At 40.8% G+C, this 24247-nt stretch overlaps 1 protein-coding gene across 3 annotated transcripts in view; it reads left to right on the forward strand.

The window, feature by feature from the left end:
• The window catches only part of LOC145958312 (uncharacterized), a 32900-nt gene continuing 8653 nt past the window's right edge, over window positions 1–24247 (forward strand). The window contains exons 1-2 of one of the 3 annotated variants that reach the window (XM_083075239.1): window positions 1–1907; window positions 1979–24247. The exon at window positions 1979–24247 is cut by the window's right edge and continues 5853 nt beyond it. In XM_083075239.1, the coding sequence (XP_082931365.1) occupies window positions 2545–3327 (783 nt within the window). In that variant the 5' untranslated portion in view covers window positions 1–1907; window positions 1979–2544 and the 3' untranslated portion in view covers window positions 3328–24247. The other 2 variants (XM_083075240.1, XM_083075238.1) reach the window with 2 other exon arrangements.

Raw genomic sequence — 24247 nt, forward strand, 5'->3', positions numbered from 1 at the left:
ATGATTGTAACCTATGGGCAAAAAACAAAACCAGAACATGAGTTTGATGGAATTGTGGGAATGAAACGGGCCAAAACCATTGGCCATGCAAACCCTAAATAATTGGTATCTTTTCCCTTGATTGAGATAATTTAGAGCATCGTATAAACCCTACTACTTTTGTCTTCAAGGAAATTCTTTTATTATTGGGGGCATCTTAGATCCTCAAGTTATTCCTCCTCTTACCGAAAATGTAGACACTATTTGGTGAACATATGCTGCCCGACATTTGGCATTTTCAGTAATAGTATGTGCTCAATGTTGCCTTCTCTCGTCATTTATTCGTCATTTATTAGTTTACTTAAATTTCAAAATACCTGTGTAATGCATGTGAAACTCTCTGTCTATAATATTATACAAAATTTGAAATGTGGACTGCTTGATGACATTTAAGTGACTCAATCAACATACCTTTTCTATAGAAATATCAAGCTCACTATTAATTTAAAAAAACTAAAAAAATATGTAATTATTAGTAGTTTTTTTTTTTCTCGATTGTTTAAGAAAACCGCCAAAGAATATTATAGTTCTGGAAGTTATACTAACCCATCCCCCCCTCCCCCAAATGATTATATTTTCTAATAAATTTTTCGGAGGTTTAAGACCTCCACCATATTTTAAATATCCTTCTTCACAGGTGCACTTAGTATAGGTGCATGTCAACTTAAGGTGCTCCTTGAAGACACACTAAAGGCATTTTTAATTTCCAAATTAATATTTCTTATAAGAAAAAAAATACTCTCAAATCTCGTGAGAAAGGCATGTATAACATTTCTTTTATTCAAAAATTAAAACCTAGGATTCAAGGGCATCCAATCATGAGAGCCTCTTTGAGATTACTTCGCCTCTTTGCATGCTTCTACATTCTCTCATTCAAATGATATGAGGCAAAGTCGTATTGATTTTTATCTATTTTTGTTAATTTCGTTAAGGTTTCCTGTGCACATTTTATTTGTGGCATTCTTCGGTGTTTAGATGCTATGTTTTTGTTAAGTTCATCGCTTGAATATCAATGTCTAGCAGATCATGAACCATGTGTCAGTACAAGAAGGTTTTTGCTTCTAATTTTTCCGCTGAGGAAGCCAACAATGAGAAAGAGGAAGAAGGAGAAGATGGTACATTTCTCCTTCCATCCAATTAGATATGAAGTTAGGATTGGAACTGAGATTTTAGGGTTTGTCTTCGCCTTTCATTAGGTGGTGTAATAAGATTATTAGGTTGTTACAGGTTCATTTTGAACTTACATATGGTCAAAGCATTCAAGAGTTGAGAACAAGATGCTCACCGTACTGTGTGATGCATGCTTACAATGTATTGGTTAACATTTCTTTCATGGCATACTTATTTGTAGATCTAACTATTGGTCTAGGGGTTATCAATTGTTGTGGTCAATGCAAATCAACTAGCTTGTAGCAATGCAACATCAACATTTTCTATTTCGAGTACTAAAATTGAACCAATTATTTGTTTTACAAGAAGGTAAGATCAATCAAACCTTTGGTATAAGACATTTTTACATCAAGAGATTCAAGATTGTGATACTTTTCCAATGCGTCAACTTTTGTATAAGGCATTTTTATGGGATTTCTACATTCTTTCAAATTTTTTCATAGATAGTATGATCTTGTTATTAATTTAATATTGTTTCTATTTGTACTATCCGTACCGCCATGCCGAGCTCGAGCTCGGCATCGCTGCGTGGAATGACCTCGAAACACTCATTTGGAGACCTCGTTCTAAATGAGATCCGCAATCCAACCAGATCATAACTGATTTGAGGAGATCTCGGTCCAGACGAGATCCGCTATCTAATTAGATCATAACTGATCTCAAGCCCAAGGCCCAATGCAACCCTAATTCACACTAAGGTACGTGCATTATTTATACGAGACTCATACTCATACAAACCCTAACTTTAGCATTGGAGTCTCTTTTGCAGGTACCACCCCCATCTTGGAACACCAACGTACCTGCGAAGGAGGCTCACCAATCTTACTCGGCGGATCACCTCTACAGCAGATCTCTGGTAAGAACATTTGGCGCCCACCGTGGGGCCGATCAAGACAGCTCTTATCGGCCACGCTTATGGTATTCACCAGAAGCCATAGTAGACGCACAACAGACGATGCAGATCACACAACTACCATGGATAACGAAGCCACATTGAGGAGACTGATCGACCAGGTCGAACAGATGTGGCAACAACACGACGCCGATCTGCGAAACATGCGTGCCTAGCACGAAACCGACCTAGCGGCGATGAGGACCACCAATGAAGCTGACCTAGCGGCACTACGCGCCGAAAACGAGCGAATTTGCGCTTAGCTCCCTCGACGCCCCTCTGATCATCAGCCTTAGGCGAGCAACCTCCACGAGGAAGAAGGACATTCGGTCTCCCAACCCCGGACTGCAACTCGGGCACCGACCCCGCGACCTACCACGCATCGGTCTCATGCACCGACGAACAAGTCGGACCATGAAGTCAGCAAGGCCCCAACTCAGGCCATGGGGGGTCAAGCAACCTTCCGCCGTCATCCTTTTATGGATGGCATCATGGAGACACCACTCCCTCAAGGATGGAAACCTCTCCACCTAGATCGCTATGATGGCATGACGGACCCCGATGAGCACATCGACCTGTATACTACACAGGTAAACCTCTACACTAACAATGATGTTATTTTGTGTAGGGTTTTTCCGACCTCGCTCAAGGGGGCCGCGCTCAACTGGTACACCCCACTTCCCTCTGAGTCAATCAACAGTTTTAGCACTCTGGTCAGGCGATTCACGGTGCAATATGCAAAGAGCCGGCCTCACCAGATCACTTTAGCTGCCCTGGCTAGTCTTAGACAGAACGACGACGAGCCACTCCGGGCATTCATGGAGCTATTCGCCGCCACCTCAGTTAAGATCAGAAATCTGAACCCCGAGGTCGCCCTGCATTCCATGCTCATGGCACTCAAGCCCGGGCCATTCATCGACAGCCTATGTCGTGAGGCTCCTCGCGACATGGACGAGCTCCGCGCCAGTGCTGCGGGCTACATCCAAATGGAGGAACACTCCACTTTCCGTGACCAGGTTCGCGGCAAGGGACCAATGAAGCCAGAACAGGGTCACAAGGACAATGATGGAACTACTTGGAGAAGATTGTTGTTCTTCCAAGTTCTCCATGCAAGGGACCGAAGAACTCTTAAGGTAGAACTCCTTGAGGTGGCGGAATCACCTTGGAGGATTCTCCAATGGTGGAGAAGCAATGGAATAGGTTCAGTTACTCCTAGCTTATTGTAGAAGCTTGAGGAACCAAGGCAAAGTTTGATGAAACTTTGGTGAGAAACCTTAGAGAGAGAATTCTCTTCGGTTTTAGGAGAGACTTTTGGAGAGAAATCTGAAGTTTTATTTCTCAAATGCTCAAAAGTGAGTACAAGTGAAGGAATTACAAATATATAGGGAGAGGTAGCTTCTAGGAGAAGCTAACCTTAACCATGGTTCACTAGGAACCATGGTAAGGTGTAGCTAACCATCCATGGTTTCTAAAACTTGTAGGAGAAGCTATCCTTGACCATGGTTCACTTAAGAACCATGGTAAGGTCAGCCAACCCTACCAAGGTTTATAAACTTGGAGGAGAAGCTTCAAAACCCAAGAGTGTAGCATGGAAATTTCGGCCAAGGAGGAGTAAAGGAGTTAGGCGGCCATGGCTTCATTTTCTCCTTTGAATTGTTTAAAAAAAATTGATTTGGTTTAGTTAGGTTCATCTTATGATGATGAGACCTAGCTAAATCAAATCTATGAAAAATGAGTCCAATATGCAAAATTTTGCCTAGGCCCAACTCAGGCCCAATTTCTAAACACACCCTCAAGCATTGCTAAATACCACCCCTTTTTCCCTACTGAAAAAATACAAAATGAATGTATCAATTAGGGAGGTTAAATGGATTTAAACTCTCCAAGTAACCTACCTTGAAATCAATATACAAACACTAGAAAAAGCAAGTAAAGTGCTTCACAAATACAAAGGAAAAAATAACCTATACAAAAGAACTACTATATGTACAAACATAAGAAAAAGGTCTTTAAGATTATTCCATTCCTCTTGGTTCTTTTAGTATATCACCTCTTGGATTCCTTCGCCTTGGCCATAGTCTATCATCCCCTCCCTCTTGAAAAGGATTTGACCTCAAATCTAGAGGGTTCTCATGATTATTGGCCATACCTACAAATATATAATAAAATTCATCAGATGTGATATTTTCAATAATTAAATGTGAAAGGAATATCCTTGAAGGAATCCTTTCGTGGAAGCTAAAGAAATCTATGACACTAGACCTACTAATATAATGAATAGGATCCTCTCCTAAACATAGACTAGGTATATTTCTAAATCCTAAAAATGTGATAAAGCTAAAACTATAGCACACTAAAGACTTAATCCTAAAAACTAAAATATCTTGCCTAAAGTACCCTATGTGGTAAGCTAGGCATTTCCTAGAAAATAATGAAAATACTACCAAGAAATTTCCTAAACAATTTTGGATTATATTATTTGTTGGATAGTTATGAAAAGAATTTGTCAAAAGGAACCTTGAAGGTTCAAATGTTATATCCAACAAATAATATATTCCATAAATTGGGTGCATTATTGACACAACTAAGGTAGGAAGACTATCTACCTTGGGCACCACCAAGGAAGTAGCATGAGAAGTAGAACTAAATGAAGTCCACTTCTCCTTCACAAAATCTTGAAGTTGAGATTCTGTTTCTTTATAAATAATGGATTTGTGAATCTCTTCTTCAAGACTAGTGGCAGCGTGAGGGTAAGAGTTAAGGTCTTTATGAATAAAGAGAATAGTTTTCACAGGTTCTTTAGTGATAAAGCAATTCTCTTTAGACATAATTCCCTTAGAGGATATTTCTTCCTATTTACTCTTCCCTACCTTTTCTCTTTTAATATTGTTTTTCATTTGTGCTTGATCCTCAGCCACTTGTTGAGGTGAGAGAAGATAAAGTACAATTTTCTTTTCCTTGTGAGTGAAGGTAATTTCATTAGTAAGACCATCATGTACAGTTTTCTTTTCAAATTTCCATGGTCTTCCTAATAAAATATGACAAGCTTCCATTGGTACTATATCACATAAAGCTTGGTCCTCATACTTCCCAATGGAAAACTTGACCTTCACTTTTTGGTAAACTACTATGTCACCATCCTTATTAAGCCATTGCAAATGATAAGGTTGAGGATGTGGCATAGTAATTAGACTCAACTTTTTAACCAACCTAGTGCTACAACAGTTGCACCATGAACCACTATCAACAATGAGAGAACAAACATTATTTAAAACATTACATCTTGTATGAAAGATGTTCTCTCTTTGTGATAGGGTACCACTAGGTTGATTATGAAGGATTCTCCTAAGCATTAGGAGCTCTCCTTCATAAGGATAAATTGGCTCCACTTTGGACCTTTGAAGTTTTGTTTCAATCTCACTCTCACTAGAAGAGGAGGTAGTAGTCTCTTATTGACTACTATAAGTGTCATGCCCCCTTAAGATCATGACTTTCTTTGTAGGACATTGAAAAGCAATGTGGTCTCTCCCTAGACACTTGAAACATTTAATATCACTAGTCTTTGTGCTAGTGTGTGGAGTGATGAGATCTTTATCCTTATCTTTGTTTTTCTCCTTCTTCTTAGCCAATTCTTTGGAGGGTTTTGAAATAATTTTCTTTTCAAAAGGTTTTTCGTCCTCCATGTAGTCTTTCTTAAGAGATCTAGAGTGGGAGCTTTCTCTTTTAGAAGATTTTCTCAACATTTGTTGTTCTACCCTTACACAAAGTTGGACCAAGTCATTTAGGTCCCTGTAGGGTAGTAGCTCCACTTGGTCTCTAATCTCTAAGTTAAGACCACTCATGAATCTGGCTACTGTAGTGGCTTCCTCTTCTCTAATACATGCCCTCATCATGTATAGCTCCATTTGTTGCCTATATTGTTCAACAGTCATATCTTTTTGTTGGAGCCTTTGAAGCTTATTTATAAGTTCCCTGCCATAGTAAGAGGGAATGTGTCTCCTCCACAATGCACTCCTAAGATCATTCCAATATTGTATAGGAGGATCATTGTGGAGACGTCTTTCTCTTTCCAAAGAGGTCCACCAATACATTGCATGCCCTTGAAAGCTAAGGGTTGCAAGTTGAACTTTCCTTTCTTCACTTACCCTATGGCAAGTAAAGAGTTGTTCAACCTTCATCTCCCAATCAAGGTAGGCCTCCACATCATCCTTCCCAAAAAATTGAGGGAGATCCACCTTGGATTCCCTAGGTTTAATATTTCTTCTAGGGGAAGGTTGATAATGGTTACCCACATTAAGGCTTTCATTAGGAGATGTGTATTGGGAGTGTGAGCTCTACTTTTTTTTCTATGTTTTTTCATATCTTCTTTCAATTTTTCTTCTTCTTGTTTTAAAATTCTCAACTCTTCCTCAAGGTAAGCAAGTTGTCCTTCTCTTTCAATTTTTTCTCTTTCTCTTTGAAGAGACTCTTGCTTTTTCCATAGTTTGAGTGATTTGAGCTCTTTAGTAATATATGAAAGACTTTTTGGAGAGCCATCACTTTCACTATTAGAGGAATTTTGAGACATTTTAACACAAAAAGATTTTTCCACACAAAATTAGTTTTTATGAAAATAGGATTTTTGAAGTGCTTAGACTTGGTACTTGGAGGTCTAAGAGTACAAATTGAACTTTTGAGGGAGGTGAGCTACTAAAGAGCCACTTAATAACCAAGCTTCTTCAAGTAAAAATCTCTAAACCTCCTTGTACTTTTGCCTTGCACAAATCAATTTTCACAAAGATCTTTTTCAAAGAAAAATAACAATCAAGTGCCTAAAGTGTACAATTATAGGATGCTTGAAAACATAAATGGCAAGAAAACATAAATTGCTTAAAACATAAATTGCTTGAAAACTTAAAGACAAGAAAACATAAAATAGACGTGGAAAGCAATTAAACCTAGGTGAGAGCTTGAAAGGCACCAAAGACCTTCAAGGACCCTCTCACAAGTACTAAACGAAATTACTATGAGAACACTTAAGGAGAGATGGAGATACACCAAAGGCACTCCAAGACACTCCTTAATAAAGGTCTTGTACAAAAAATTGGAAATTAAAAGATTACAAAGATGAAATGTAAATTTACACCAAATGAAATGCAAATTCACATTCAAATGAAATGCAAATTTACACCAAATGAAATGTAAATTCACTTAAAAAAATTTAGTGGCTGCACCAAGAATTTTAGAAACAAAAATCAGCCACTAATTTAGTGACAACTTTAGTGACGGATTTGGTATTGAAATTTTTGAAGAAAAATTTCCGTCACTAAATTTGTTACTAAATTCTTCACAAAATTTTCACAAAAATTTTGCTCCTTCTTTCTCCAATTCAGCCACCTAGCTTGCAGCCTCTCAATGTGTTTCACTCCTCTTTAGAAGCAACCTTGATGATGGTTACTCCTAGGTGTTTGAATTTCCAAGAATCCAATCCAATGAGAAACAAGCTCCTAGGTCACCACCAAAGTCCTTCAATTTGGCTAACCTTGAACTTGGCCTTCAACACCTTCCAAGAGGCACTCAACACACCTTAAGATGCTGGAATATTAGTTCAAAAACTGGAAAGGAACAATTTAAAATGGCTACACCAAATGGTAGAGTTAAATGTGACAAACTAGAAGGAGTTTCACAAAAAAAAATGACAAGCAACAATTAAGGCTAATTTTAGAAAGCTAGCACACAAAAGATAACCTATCAAAGGCACTAGAGTGGATTACAAAAACAAAGCTAAGATTAAAAACAAAAATAAGACACAAATTATGTGGCTGGACTGAAAATATTATAGGTAAAAACACACCAAAACCGAGAGCTAGAGATACCAATTTTTCACTCCTTTTTGGCTTTTTCTTTTGTTATTTTCTTTCTTTTCTTTTTGCAAAATATTTTTCACTTCTTTTTCTTTTAATGATCAGGAGTTCAAATGCCTTTTTAACACATAAGTCTCGGTTTTAAGCATAAAAATTTGCTGCAGAAATTTTCACACAAAACAAGAGGTGTTCACATGCAATGTTCAACTAGTGCTTCACAATTTTGTACTATTTTTTTGTCAACTTTTTAAGCACTCTTTCTCTTGTTTTTATAATGTTTTTAGAACACAAACACCTCTGTTTTGTCTCTGTTTTAAGTGCCTAAAAAGTTTTAAAAGTTTCAGCCACAACACAAGACTCAAAGAAACCTAATAGGAATTAGTGTTTAACAATTTTTCTTGACAAACTTTTAACAAGACATAAAAGAAACCTAACTCTAAGAAATTTGCTAGAACTAATAGCAAATCATGAACTCAAACATGTAAATTAAAAGCACATATAAGTAAGGTTCAGATTTAATAAGAAAATACACAAAAAAATTTCGGACACAAACAACACACAAAAAATTAGGTCAACAAGCTAGTCTAGGATTTTCAACATGAAAAGGACTACACATGACTTCTATGACAAAACAAGTGATTCAAAAATAAAACTATTGCAATATGAATGTTATCCAATCACGGAAACATGTTAAGGAAAGGAGAGACTCAAACAAACATAAAAAAAACGCACAAGAACAAGAGTCCTAAAAGAACAAACCGAATTGATTCACAAGAATTGGAAACAAGCAAAATATGAATCAATTACTTCTCATAAGACATATAGGATCCATCAAAATATGAAATAAAACTAGATCCATACAGAAACACAAATTTAGACAAAGATAAGGAAGGAAAAACACGGATTCAATGAAGAAAAAATTAGAAACACATAACCTCAAGAGCACTTGGCTCTAGATACCAAAACTGATGGAACTACTTGGAGAAGATTGTTGTTCTTCCAAGTTCTCCATGCAAGGGACCGAAGAACTCTTGAGGTAGAACTCCTTGAGGTGGTGGAATCACCTTGGAGGATTCTCCAAGGGTGGAGAAGCAATGGAATAGGTTCGGTTACTCCTAGCTTGTTGTAGAAGCTTGAGGAATCAAGGCAAAGTTTGAAGAAACTTTGGTGAGAAACCTTAGAGAGAGAATTCTCTTCGGTTTTAGGAGAGAGTTTTGGAGAGAAATCTGAAGTTTTATTTCTCAAATGCTCAAAAGTGAGTACAAGTGAAGGAATTACAAATATATAGGGAGAGGTAGCTTCTAGGAGAAGCTAACCTTAACCATGGTTCACTAGGAACCATGGTAAGGTGTAGCTAACCATCCATGGTTTCTAAAACTTGTAGGAGAAGCTATCCTTGACCATGGTTCACTTAAGAACCATGGTAAGGTCAGCCAACCCTACCAAGGTTTAGAAACTTGGAGGAGAAGCTTCAAAGCCCAAGAGTGTAGCATGGAAATTTCGGCCAAGGAGGAGTAAAGGAGTTAGGCGGCCATGGCTTCATTTTCTCCTTTGAATTGTTTAAAAAAATATTGATTTGGTTTAGTTAGGTTCATCTTATGATGATGAGACCTAGCTAAATCAAATCTATGAAAAATGAGTCCAATATGCAAAATTTTGCCTAGGCCCAACTCAGGCCCAATTTCTAAACACACCCTCAAGCATTGCTAAATGCCACCCTTTTTTCCCTACTGAAAAAATACAAAATGAATGTATCAATTAGGGAGGTTAAATGGAGTTAAACTCTCCAAGTAACCTACCTTGAAATCAATATACAAACACTAGAAAAAGCAAGTAAAGTGCCTCACAAATACAAAGGAAAAAATAACCTATACAAAAGAACTACTATATGTACAAACATAAGAAAAAGGTCTTTAAGATCATCCTATTCCTCTTGGTTCTTTTAGTATATCAGCTCTTGGATTCCTTGGCCTTGGCCATAGTCTATTAGACAAGATCAAGGTCAACAATGACAGCCAGTTCAAAAAATCGGCTAGGGCAAACAGAGGGGGGAGATATGACTTCTATACTCCCCTTAACACGCCCCGAGTACATATCCTGGAGGAGGCCAGTAACAGCAACCTGCTCACCCTGCCACCGCCAGGTCACACCCCCAATAGTGCCGACAAATCCAAGCACTGTCGGTACCACAAGAATCACGGTCACACCACTGAGGAGTTCCGCACACTTCGAGACCGTATTGAAGAGCTCATCCAGGCAGGCCACCTCGGCCAATATGTCCAGCGATAGCAAGGTCACCGAGGAGGTTATGGTGGACGAGGACGAGGCAGAGGTCATGGTTCAGAAGCTCGCACGGACCAACCCTCTGGCTCTCAGCAAAATGCCGGCGGAGCAGTGCAAGCTGAGGTAAGCCAGGAAACAGGGTCAGCTCCCCTACGGGGAGTAATCAATAAAATTGCAGGTGGTTTCGCAGGGGGAGGCACCAGCAGCTCGGCCCGGAAGAGACACCTGTGAATATCAACAGCGTCCATTCCGCTACCTCGGCTTCGCTCCAGAGCTCACCGCCGATCACCTTCACCGATAACGACTATGCCGGCGTCAGTCCCAACCAGGATGATCCCATGGTCATAGCCGTGGAGGTAGCTAATTAGGAGGTTCACAAGACACTAATTGACCAAGGGAGCTCGGCAGACGTCCTGTATTGGCCGACCTTCCTCAGGTTAGACTTCCCCCACTCTCTCATCCAACCTCACACAGAACCCCTAGTCGGTTTTGCAAGAGAGCGAGTACACACTCGGGGATACGTGGACCTGCTGACCACCTTCGGAACCTCTCCGGATACAAGGAGAATCATAGTCCGATACCTCCTAGTGGAAGCCAACACCTCCTATAACATCATCATTGGGAGGCCGACGTTGAATCAACTCGGAGCAGTGGTGTCCACTCCACACCTCACCATGAAATTCCCAGGAAGTGACGGTAAAATCATCTTCGTCAAAGCGAATCAGAAGACGGCTCGGCAGTGCCCCATTGACGAGCTTGACGACTTCCAGATCGAGAAAATCCCCGGGCAATGCACAAAAATCAGCAGGCAGCTGAGCCCGGAGTTGCGACAGCAGCTCAAGGCTGAGATCCACAAGAACGCCGACCTCTTCGCTTGGTCTAGTGTCGACATGCCAGGTATAAACGCTGACTTCATCTGTCACAGGTTAGCGATACACAAGGAGGCAAAGCCAGTGGCCTAGAGAAAGAGGAAGGTCGGTGGTGAAAGGCGGGAGGCCATCATCGCCAAGACACAAAAGTTGCTGAATGCCAGCTTCATCCGTGAAGTCAGATACACCACATGGCTGGCGAATGTGGTTCTGGTGAAGAAGAGCTCGGGGATGTGGCGCATGTGCGTCGACTACACCGACTTGAACAAAGCATGCCCCAAGGACTCATACCCCTTGCCGAGCATTGACAGGCTGGTCGATGGAGCATCCGAGCATGCCCTCCTCAGTTTCCTCGATGCCTACTCCGGGTACAACCAGATAATGATGTACCCACCTGACGAGGTGCATACATCCTTCATCACCGACCACGCCAACTACTGCTACCGGGTAATGGCCTTCGGCCTAAGAAATGCAGGGGCCACTTACCAGCGACTGATGGACAAGGTTTTCCACTAGCAGATCGGGCGGAACATGGAAGTCTACGTCGATGACATGGTGGTCAAGACCACCTCGGCCACTGACCATACTACTGACCTCGCCAAGGTGTTCGCCCAGATCAGGAGACACAACATGCGTCTCAACCCGGAGAAGTGCGTCTTCGGCGTCCAGGGAGGCAAGTTCCTTGGTTTCATGATCACTAGCAGAGGAATCGAGGCCAACCTTGAGAAGTGCAAAGCCATTATCCAGATGCAGAGTCCACAAACGGTGAAAGAAGTCCAACGCCTGGTCGGACGGTTAGTCTTACTGTCCCGTTTCATCCCCAGATGAGCGGAGAAAGCAGGGCCAATCTTCACTCTGCTACGGAAGCCAAAAGACTTCTAGTGGACGGATCAGTGCGAAGAAGCCTTCCGCAATTTCAAGACTTTTCTCACGACTCTGCCGATCCTACAAAGGCCAGATCACAAAACCGACCTCCTCCTTTACTTGGCCGTAGCAGAAAATGCCATCAGCGCGGTAATAGTGCAAGAACATCAGAAAGTGCAGACGCCGGTCTACTTTATCAGCTGAGTCCTCCAAGATACGGAGAAACGGTACCAAATGATCAAAAAATTGGCACTAGCACTCGTCACCGTAGCCCGACATCTCCGACCTTACTTCTAGAGCCACCAAGTGATAGTCAAAACCAACTACCCCATAAAGAAAATCTTGAGAAAGCCGGAGCTCGCCAAGCGAATGATTGCATGGTCGGTCGAGTTGTCCGAGTTCGGCATCCAGTACGAAAGTTGCGGGGCCCTAAAAGCTCAATGTCTAGCCGACTTCGTAGCCGAGCTCACGCCTGCTACTGCCGAGGAACCCCAGGTATGGACTTTACATGTTGACGGGTCCTCCAACTCTAAGGGTGGTGGTGCAGGTATCATATTGGAAGGGCCAAACCAGGTCACTTTGGAGCAATCCCTCAAGTTCAGCTTCAAGGTAACCAACAACCAGGCGGAGTACGAGGCACTTCTCGCTGGACTGAGGCTGGCTCGCGACCTCGGAGCCCGAAGAGTGAGTTGCAACAGCGACTCGAAGCTCATGGTGGAGCAGCTCAGTGGGACGTACCAGGCAAATGATACCCTTCTACAACGGTACTTCCACATCGCATCCCATCAGATCTCGTCCTTCGACGAGTTCACCATACAACATGTGCCGCGAGAACAAAATGCCCGAGCCGACCTCCTGTCAAAGCTCACCAGCACCAAAAGGCCTGGACAGCACCAGACTATCATTCAGTAGACTTTGCGCTCACCTAGCCTGGACGACAAAGTTGTCAATGCTAGTGACAGCGAAGACTAGGGATGGATGACAAGCATCTGGAGTTACTTGAAAGAAGGAACCTTGCCCGAGGATAAGGACGAAGCTCGGAAGGTGAGGATGAGATCGGCTAAGTTCGTCATTATCGGGGATGAGCTATTCAAGCGTTGCATTTCCATCCCACTGCTCAAGTGCTTGACCGCGCCTCAAGCAGCCTACGTCATCGAGGAAATTCACCGAGGCATATGTGGTATGCATTCTGGAGCTCGCTCAATGGCGACCAGAGTACTCCGAGCTGGATACTACTGGCCCACTCTGAAATCGGATTGCCAGGACTACGTACAAAAATGCAAAGAGTGCCAGCAGTTCGGCAACACACACCGGAAACCGCCCGAAGCTCTCCACCATATGATGTCGGCATGGCCTTTCTCCCAATGGGGAATGGACATCCTTGGGCCATTCCCCCCCACGAAAGGACAGCTCAAGTTCCTCCTAGTGGCGATTGACTACTTCACCAAGTGGATCGAGGCATGCCCACTCGCCAAAATCACCACTGAAAATGTGCAAAGGTTCACTGGAGGAGTATTATTTGCAGATTCAGAATCCCTCACACCCTCGTTACTGACAACAGCCGGCAATTCATCGCACAGGGATTCGAGGACTTCCTCCGCGAGCTCGGTATCAAACGTCTGCCGACCTCGGTGGAACACCCCCAGACCAATGGCCAAGCTGAAGCAGCCAACAAGGTCATCCTCCGGGAACTTAAGAAGCCGTTAGGGAACGCCAAAGGACAGTGGGCCAACGAGCTCCCAAGCATCCTCTGGGCGTATCATTGCACCCCCCAGTCAACCACGCAAGAGACACCTTATAGGTTAACCTACGGAGCTGACGCAATGATCCCAGTGGAGGTCGGAGAGACGTCCCATCGACGCCAAGTTTTCAACAGTGAGCAAAACGCTCAAGAGTTAGCAACCGACCTCGACTTGGTCGACGAGCTTAGAGACGAAGCTCAAATCCACGAAGAAGCCTGCAAACTCCGGGCTTCCCGAAGATACAACATGCGAGTGCGACCTCGCTCTTTCCGAGTTGGCGACTTGGTATGGCAATTGCTAGGCGAAGCACGGAAAGACACGTTAGAAGGGAAGTTTGCACCTACTTGGGGTGGCCCATTCCGAGTGACAGAAGACTTGGAAAATGGAGCGTACCGACTAGAAGATGATGGAAGTACTTGGAGAGGATTGATATTCTTCCAAGCTTTCAATGCAAGGACCGAAATGCTCCATGAGGTTGAACTCCTTGAAGGTGGCGGAATCACCTTGGAGAATTCTCCAATGGTGGAGAAGCACCTAAGAGAGGTTCGGTTACCTCTTGAAGAAGTGAAGAAGCTTGAGAAACCAAGCTTCTAGGAGAAGGAACCTTGAGAGAGAACCTAAGAGAAGGTTTCTCACGAATTTTGACTCTTGAAAATGAGACAGAATTCTGAATTCTTTTTTTCATAAATGTCCAAAAGTGAATACAAGAAAAGGTTTTACAAATATATAGGGAGAGGTAGCTTCTAGGAGAAGCTAACCTTAACCATGGTTCACTAGGAACCATGGTAAGGTGTAGCTCACTATCCATGGTTTCTAAAACTTGTAGGAGAAGCTAACTTTGACCATGGTTCACTTAAGAACCATGGTAAGGTCAACCAAACCTACCAAGGTTTAGAAACTTGGAGGAGAAGCTTCAAAGACCAAGAGGTGTAGCTTAGAATTTCGGCCAAGGAAGAACAAATGAGTTAGGCGGCCTTGTCTCTATTTCCTCCTTTGATTTATTTCAAAATTTGTTGATTTGGTTTAGTTAGGTTCATCAAATGATGATGAGACCTAGCTAAATCAAATCTATGAAAAATTAGGAGTGAAATGAGTCCAATATGCAAAATTTTGCCTAGGCCCAACTCAGGTCCAATTTCTAAACACACTCCCTAGCTTTGCTAAATGCCACCCTTTTTTCCATACTGAAAAAATACAAAATGAATGTATCAACTAGGGAGGTTAAATGGAGCTAAACTCTCCAAGTAGCCTACCTTAAAATCAATATACAAACACTACAAAAAGCAAGTAAAGTGCCTCATAAATACAATGGCAAAAATAACCTATACAAAAGAACTACTATATGTACAAACATAAGAAAAAGGTCTTTAAGATCATCCCATTACTCTTGGTTCTTTTAGTATATCACCTCTTGGATTCCTTGTCCTTGGCCATAGTCTATCAGAAGAGCTCAGCGGAAAACCTGTACCGGGAACTTGGAATGCTACGCATCTAAAGTTTTATTTCAGCTAATTTTGTATGAATGAGTTGTGCACTCTTTTCCCGTCTCAGTCTTTTATCCCAAAAAACAAAAAAATGGGTTTTGGTTGAGAGGGTTTTTAACGAGGCACACTTACACAATCAATAAAATGACTCATTCTGTTCAACTCATATTCTCTTAGTTTCGCATCATTTTATGTTGTATGCTAAATAGAGGTCGAGTTCGAATCAACTTATTTCGCTCTCACTCAAGGTCGAGTTCGAACCTTCACACAAGTGACTTAACGAAAATCTGAGGTCGAATTCGAACCTCGGTATGATTAACTCAAGGTCGAATTCGAACCTTCACAAAGAGTTACTTAACGAAAATCCAAGGTCGAATTCGAACCTCAGCATGATCAACTCAAGGTCGAATTCGAACCTTCACAAAGAGTTACTTAACAAAAATTTGAGGTCGAATTCGAACCTCAGCATGATCAACTCAAGGTCGAATTCGAACCTTCACAAAGAGTTACTTAACGAAAATTCGAGGTCGAATTCGAACCTCAGCATGATCAACTCAAGGTCGAATTCGAACCTTCACAAAGAGTTACTTAACGAAAATCCGAGGTCAAATTCGAACCTCATCATGATCAACTCAAGGTCGAATTTGAACCTTCACAAAGAGTTACTTAACGAAAATACGAGGTCGAATTCGAAACTCAGCATGATCAACTCAAGGTCGAATTCGAACCTTCACAAAGAGTTACTTAACGAAAATCCAAGATCGAGTTTGAACCGCGGTATGATTAACTCAAGGTCGAGTTCGAACCTTCACAAAGAGTTACTTAACGAAAATCCGATGTCGAATTCGAACCTCAACATGATTAACTCAAGGTCGAGAGTGGATCTTGGAACAACCCGCTCCATCCCGAAACTTAGTCTGAATATCACAAACAATAAAAATACACAACAGACATTGAACGTGAGCCTCAAAACGCACAAACACAAAAAAATCAAGCCTAACAGAAAAGGAAAAGAAAAGCGCAACAACAAATAGACAGAAAATATATATACATATACAACAATGTTTTCGAAGTTCCACACTTGAATTCCAGAAGAAAAACAAAGCAACAAAAATTAAACTAGGCTATTACAAAATTAGCCTACGCAGAGGCGTTCTCGCTGGAGCTGTCCTCGACGTCGTCCTCCTTTACCAGCTTTCTGAAGAGGACAACCTTCTCCACGTGCATGGCAGAGAGGTCGAACCCCAGCGCAAGGAGCCTAGCCTGGCGAGCTGCCTTGAGGAAATCTCTCTTATGCTCAACTATAATAGATTGTTCGGTTTCCTCAAGCTTCTTCTCCAACGCCGCCCTCTCCTCCTCCAGCTTCGCGAGGTCCACTCTCAAGGCGGCAACCTCCTCCTCCTTACCACCAAGAAGAACCTCGTCGCAGAGACGCTTCTCAGCCGCCACCACCAACTCACCTTTCAGAGATGTCACCTCATCCTCCAAAGAGCGCACCCGACCCCGGGAAGACGTCACCTCGTCTTCCAGAAAGTGCACTTGATCTCGGGATAAGGTAGCAAGCTCCTGCAGCTCGCTCACTTGGGAGGCATAATTCTCATTGGAACGTAGGGCGATCTCCAGCGACTTCTAGACCCTCGCGAGGTCCCCCCTCGCTGCTTGAAGCTCGGCCCCCTACATTTTTGCTTCACCAAGGGCGGCGCTCAGAACCTTGTTCTCCTCCTTCAGGGCCTTGTTCTCCTCCCTCAAAGGTTGAACTCGGCTCCTCAGCCTAACCAGGTCCTCCTGCTGCTTGGACCACTTATGCTTCCAATGGTCCACAATCGCCATTGTCCTCTGCAGAAAGACCTGGCTGGCGTCAAAGCCTTCCACGGACCCGACCTCGTCTAATAGCCCCTGATCGTCTAAGCTCAACGAACCTTGGGGGAAGAACTTCTCGGCAGTCACCCCCGCGCTCCACTGTGAATTCATATCAGCGGAGGCACTCACATGGTCCAATCGCACCTGCGAGCGGCCCTTCCCGAAGCGGTGAGCTATATATTGACTCCGGGAAGCCCCCTACGATGAACCAGACGCCGGCGCCAAAGCTGCAGGTGTAGCTGTGGGGATCTCGAAACTCGGCCCCTTGCCGTGAGCCTCGACAGAGGGAGAAGCAGGTGCCCCCTGCTCGACAATGGGAGGGTCCACATCTGGCACCTCCGACCTCGGGGGCACCTGAGCCTCGGCAGCGTCCCTTGCCTGCAAAAACTGGCCCCATGTCAAAAAACAAAAGAACATCATACAAGATATAGGGAAAGACGAAAAATGAGGCACTCACCACGACGGCCTGGGCGGCTTCCTCAACAACCTGAGCCCCCACCTCGACAGCTATCCCAACCTGCAAAGAGCAATAGCGCCTCAATAAACCAAGCAAAATCAGCATAGAAGAAAAGCTAAAGAAAACAAGACACTTACCTCAGCAGAGGGAGCAACTTGCTCAGCAATCGCCACGGCGGCCATTTGGGGAGCCTCCCCAGGCGGAGGACTCCTAGTAAGGTCGACCGCGTCGGCGTCAGCAGCCTTGGAAGTCACCTCCTCCGTGCCACGAGGGGCAGAGGTCCCCCCGACCTCTTTCTCGCCCCTCTTTCTTTTTCGGTTAATCTTCAAGGGGGAAATCTCCTCCTCTTGAGGCTCGGGGACCTCGATCTCGGCAACGTTGTAGCAGTGCTTTAGCTCACACCACTTGTTCCTGCTAGAGGTGTTCAAAGAACTATATTAAACTAAACTATTAGGAAAACTAAACTAAACTAGACTATAAAAAACTAAACTAATTTTTATAAAAACTAAACTAAACTATATTTTAAGTTTTAGTTTTAAAAACTAAACTATTATAAAAAGTAGTTTAGTGCACTATAGTTCTAAATAAATAATTAATTTATAAGATTAAAAAAATAATTTTTATTTATTAATTGAATAAAAATTTATATACCTTTCGTAATTATTACTCTTTCAATATTTTTAATATAAATATTGTAAAAATTAAAAAAATGTACTATATATATATACAAACTTATCTCTTTATTATCTAAATAATTTTATTTTTTATGCTAAAAAATATTATTATTTTAATAAAAATAATTTAGATATTTCCTATAAATCTTTTTATGAAAAATAATCTACAAGAAATTTTTGTAAATTTTGCTACAATTTTAATGATCATAGAAAAAATTTTCCAAATTTTATTTTTGTAAATTTTGCCACAATAAATTTTATTTTGTTTCTTGCAAATTTTCTTGCAAAAATAAATTTGCAAGTAATGTTTACTAAATGGTAGAAAAATTTTGCAGGTAACTTTTCCTGCGCATTTTCCTATCAATTTTAATCTGCAAGAAAAATAAAAAAAAATATTTAAATTTATAAGTTTAATATTTTAAAAAAACTTCAACTCTCACATCAATTGAAAATAAAACAATTAAAGAATATATAAGTTGGGGCAACACTTATCTTATAAGTTGATTTCTATGGTTAAGTGTTAGGCTTATAATCTACAATATTAGAATTTAAAAGATTATATATCACATGTTGGGACGTGAAAACAAATGCTTCAGATAAATTCATTGTGATCATTAGTGATTTCTTTAATTTTTTTCGTAAAAAATATTCTTGCAGAATTTTGTTGCAAAAAAATTCACACGAAACTTTCTTGCGAATTTTTTTTGCAGGAAACTTTTCTGCGATTTTTTTTGCAGGAAACCTTCCTGCGATTTTTTTTGCAAGAAATTTCGCTGGAAAATTTCTTACAAATTTTAAAATTCGTAAAAACATATTATCCACGAAGTTATTACCTATAGATAAAATTTCACAAAAAAATTTGTAGAAACAACGTTTCCTGCAAATTTTTATGAAAAATTCGCAGGAAAAATCGCATGTAATAAAAAAAATTATAGTAGTGTTAATTCATAATTAATATCAATGATTTGGTAGCTCAATTTAAAAATGTTGATTTTAAATTTTTTTTTTTAATGTAGTTCAATTTAGTTTATAGTTAATAATAGTTTTATTTAGTTGATATTATAGTTTAGTTCAAACTCCTAGAACTATAGTGCACTAAAGTAGATAATAGTTTAGTTTAGTTTAGTCAATATTTATTTTAGTTCAATTTAGTTTGATGAACTATTTATTATAGTTTAGTTTAGTTTTCTTCTAGTTTAGTTCAATTTAGCAATTTGAACACCCCTAGTTCCTGCCCATTATGATGGAACTAGTTGAAGGAGATTGATGTTCCTTCAAAACTTCCATGCTTAGGAACGTGAACCCTTGAGGTTGACCTTAGAAGAAGCTTGAATCTCCATGAAGAAGTCTTCAATGGAGGAGAAGCCTTAGGTGATTAGGTTACTCCTTAGCTTGATGTAGAAGCTTGAGGAACCAAGTAAAGGTTGAAGAACCTTTAGTGAAACCTTAAAGAGAAGGTTTTCTCTTCGGTTTTTCAGAGGACTCTTGAGAGAGAAATCTGAAGTTTATTTCTCATAAATGTCAAAAGTGAATACAAGAGAGGTAATTACAAATATATAGGGTAGAGGTAGCTTCTAGGAGAAGCTAACCTTAACCATGGTTCACTAGGAACCATGGTAAGGTAAGCTTAACTTCCCACGGTTTAGCAAGCTTGTAGGAGAAGCTAACCTTGACCATGGTTCACTTAAGAACCATGGTAAGGTAAGCTTAACCTACTAAGGTTTAGAATCTTGCAAGGCAAGCTTCAAAAACCTAGAGGTGTGACTTAGAATTTCGGCCAAGGAGGAGAAGATGAGCTAGGCGGCCTTGGTCTCAAATGGCTCCATGAATTAATTTGAAAATCCTTGATTTGGTTTAGTTAGGTTCATCATATGATGATGAGACCTAGCTAAATCAAATCTATGAAAAATTAGGAGCAAAATGAGTCCAATATGCAAAATTTTGCCTAGGCCCAACTCAGGCCCAATTTCTAAGCACATTCCCTAGCTTTGCTATATGCCACCCTTTTTTCCCTATTGAAAAAATACAAAATGAATGTATCAACTAGGGAGGTTAAATGGAGTTAAACTCTCCAAGTAACCTACCTTAAAATCAATATACAAACACTAGAAAAAGTAAGTAAAGTGCCTCACAAATACAAAGGCAAAAATAACCTATACAAGAGACTTTGTAAAAACTATACAATATATACAAGTACAACTAGGCCTTCTCTTCATGATAGAGCATTCCAAGTGAAGAATACCTTGGGCTTGACAAGTCCACTAGTCTTCACAAGGTCCAACTCTTCTTGGATTCTTCTAGCCATAGCTCTAGTGACTGGGCCTTTGGCCCGTGGTCTATCATCCCCTCCTTCTTGAGAAGGATTTGTCCTCAAATCTATAGGTTCATCTTCCTCATCATAACCTGCAAAGGGAATAAGATCACTCACATTAAAAGTGTTGCTTACTCCATAATCACTGGGAAGATCTAACCTGTAGGCATTATCATTGATTCTTTGAAGGACCTGAAAGGGACCATCTTCTCTTGGGTTGAGTTTAGACTTCCTTTGAGAAGGAAACCTTTCCTTTCTCAAATGAGGCCAAACCCAATCCCCTTCCTCAAAAATGAGGTTTTTCTTTCCTTTGCTTCTATCTAAAGCAGTTCTCTCATTTTGTTGTTGTATATGAGTTTTAACCTTCTCATGTAGTTTCTTAACAAATTCAGCCCTAGATACCCCTTCTTTATGAAAATAATGAGAAGAATCTGGTAGGGGTATTAGATCTAAAGGAGTAAGAGGGTTAAAACCATACACAACCTCAAAAGGTGAGATTTTGGTAGTCTTATGGACTACCCTGTTGTAAGCAAATTCAATATGGGGCAAGTACTCATCCTAAGACTTATGGTTACCCTTAAGGACTTCCCTTAACATTGTAGATAGGGATCTATTAACTACTTCTGTTTGCCCATCAGTTTGTGGGTGAAAAGTAGTAGAGAAAAGCAGTTTAGTTCCTAGCCTACTCCAAAGAGTTTTCCAGAAATGGCTAAGGAACTTAGTATCCCTATCTGAAACAATGGTTTTGGGTAGACCATGAAGTCTAACCACTTCCTTGAAGAAGAGTCTTGCTATGTTGCTTGCATCATCTATTTTGTGGCAGGGTATAAAGTGGGCCATTTTACTAAATCTGTCCACTACCACAAAAATCGAATCCATGCCTCTCTGGGTCTTGGGCAAGCCCAAAATAAAGTCCATACTGATATCAACTCATGGAGAGTTAGCAACAGGAAAGGGTGTGTAGGTGCCATGAGGCATTACTTTAGACTTTGCTTGTAAACAAGTTATACATCTAGAGCAAAACCTCTCAACATCCCTTCTCATATGGGGCCAAAAGAATTTTTTCTTTAGAAAACTTAGATTCTTTTCAACTCCAAAGTGCCCCATGAGACCACCCTCATGACTTTCTTTTACAAGGAGTTTTCTAATAGATCCTGGGGTATACAAATTCGTCCTTCTTTATATAAGTACCCCTCAGAAATATAGAAACCTCCTTTAGGTTTAGCCAAGCATTGGGTATAATTTTCACTAAACTCCGAGTCATTAGAATATAATTCCTTAATGTGATCAAATCCCAAGATTTGAGATCCAAGGGAGATTAACAAAGTGTGTCTCCTAGAAAGGGCATCAGCCACAATATTATTTTTCCCTTTCTTGTACTTGATCACATATGGGAATTGTTCCAAAAATTCTACCCACTTAGCATTCCTTTTATTTAATTTGCCTTGACCCCTCAAATACTTAAGTGACTTATGGTCACTATGAATGACAAACTCCTTGGGAATAAGGTAGTGCTCCCAAGTTTGAAGGGCCCTAACCAAAGCATAGAACTCTTTGTCATAGGTAGGGTAGTTAAGAGAGGCACCTTTAAGTTTTTCACTAAAATAAGCAATAGGGTGCCCACCCTGTAACAAAACCGCCCCTATGCCAACTCTAGAGGCATCACATTCTAACTCAAAAGATTTTGAAAAATCAGGTAGAGCTAGAAGTGGTGCATGGGTAAGCTTATGCTTTAAGGTTAGGAAGGCATTTTCTTGTTTCTCTCCCCATATAAATTCCACATTTTTCTTGACTAAGTCATTTAATGGGGAGGCAAGTGTGGAAAAATTAGGAACAAACCTCCTATAGAAACTTGCCAAACCATGGAAGCTCCTAATATCTCCAACACTTTTAGGAGTGGGCCATTCTTGGATGGCCTTGATTTTCTCGGGCTCCACATGAACCCCTTTTTTACTAATGATAAAACCTAGAAACACAACACTATCTACACAAAATGTACATTTTTCTAGATTTCCAAAAAGTTGTTTTTTCCTAAGAATATTGAAAACTTTCCTTAAGTGTCCTATGTGATCACTTAGGCACCTACTATATATGAGAATATCATCAAAATATACTACAACAAATTTACCTATACAATCCCTTAGAACATGATTCATGAGACGCATAAAGGTACTAGGAGCATTGGTGAGTCCAAAGGGCATCACCAACCATTCATATAATCCAAACTTGGTCTTGAAAGCGGTTTTCCATTCATCACCCTCTTTGATTCTTATTTGATTATAACCACTTTTAAGATCAACTTTAGAAAATATGATGGCTCCATGAAGCTCATCTAACATGTCATCAAGTCTAGGGATAGGATGTCTATACTTCACAGTGATGTTGTTGATGGCTCTACTATCACAGCACATTCTCCACTTGCCATCCTTTTTAGGAACCAACAACACTGGAACAACACAAGGACTTAAGCTCTTTCAAACCCAACCCTTCTCCAACAACTCTTGAACCTGAGACTCAATTTCTTTTGTTTCTTGGGGGTTGGTCCTATAGGCAGGCCTATTAGGTAGGCTAGCCCCAGGCACCAAATCAATTTGATGTTCTATTCCTCATGAAGGAGGAAGGCCCATTGGACCCTCGGGAGGAAATAGATCATCAAACTCTTTTAAAAGTGTTTTTACCCCCTTAGGTAAAGTCTCATGTCCACTAGATGTGGCAGTGCAAGAAAGAGTTCCTTTACAGAGAAGGATATAAGAGGGTTGTTGAATCAAGAGGGTTTGTTTGGAAATTACATTCTCTTGAGTAACAACCTCTAGGGAGGGAACTCCTTTCTCCCTAGATTCCTCTCTACCCTTAGTTTTCACGGACTTTTTTTTTCCTCTATTTTCCTCTTTTTTTTTAAATCTTTTTTCTCTATCTCTTTTGAGTTTCATTTGTGCTTGATCCTCAGCCACCTGTTGAGGAGTAAGAGGATGAAGCACAAATTTCTTTTCTTTATGTGTAAAGGTAATCTCGTTAGTAAGGCCATTATGCATGGTTTTCTTATCAAATTCCCATGGCCTTCCTAATAAGATATGACAAGCTTCCATTGGTACTACATCACATAGCACCTCATCCTCATAATTCCCAATGGAAAGCTTGACCTTTACTTGTTGGTCAACTACTAAGTCACCATCCTCATTAATCCAATGGAGTTGATAAGGTTTAGGATGTGGACTAGTAGTTAAACTCAACTTCTCAACTAGCCTAGTACTACAACAGTTGCACCATGAACCACTATCAACAATGAGAGAACATGCATTGTTTAAAACTTTGCATCTAGTGTGAAATATGTTCTCCCTTTGTGATAGAGTATCACTAGGTTGGTTGTTGAGGAGTCTCCTAATCATTAAGAGCTCCCCTTCATACGGAAAAGTAGACTCTACACCTTCCTCTTGCTCACTTGCTTCTTCCTCACTATTACTAGAGGAAGTAGTAGCCTCATCTTGGCTACTATAAAGGTCATGCCCCCTCATGATCATGACCTTCTTTGTGGGGCATTGGGAGGCAATGTGGCCTCTTCCTAAACATTTAAAGCATTTAATATCACTAGTCCTAGAACTAGTGTGTGTAGTGTCCTTCCCCTTTCCCTTATCTTTTTCTGTTGCTAGATTCTTGGAGGGTTCAAAAGTTTTCTTTTTCTCAAAAGTTTTTCCCTCCTTCTTGGAATCTTTCTTTAGAAATGAAGAGTAGGAGCTATCCTTTTTATAAGATTTTCTCATT

The sequence above is a fragment of the Cajanus cajan genome, chromosome 5 (assembly GCF_000230855.2).
Source record: "Cajanus cajan strain Asha chromosome 5, NIPB_CcT2T_4, whole genome shotgun sequence".
NCBI classification, from domain to species: Eukaryota; Viridiplantae; Streptophyta; class Magnoliopsida; order Fabales; family Fabaceae; genus Cajanus; species Cajanus cajan.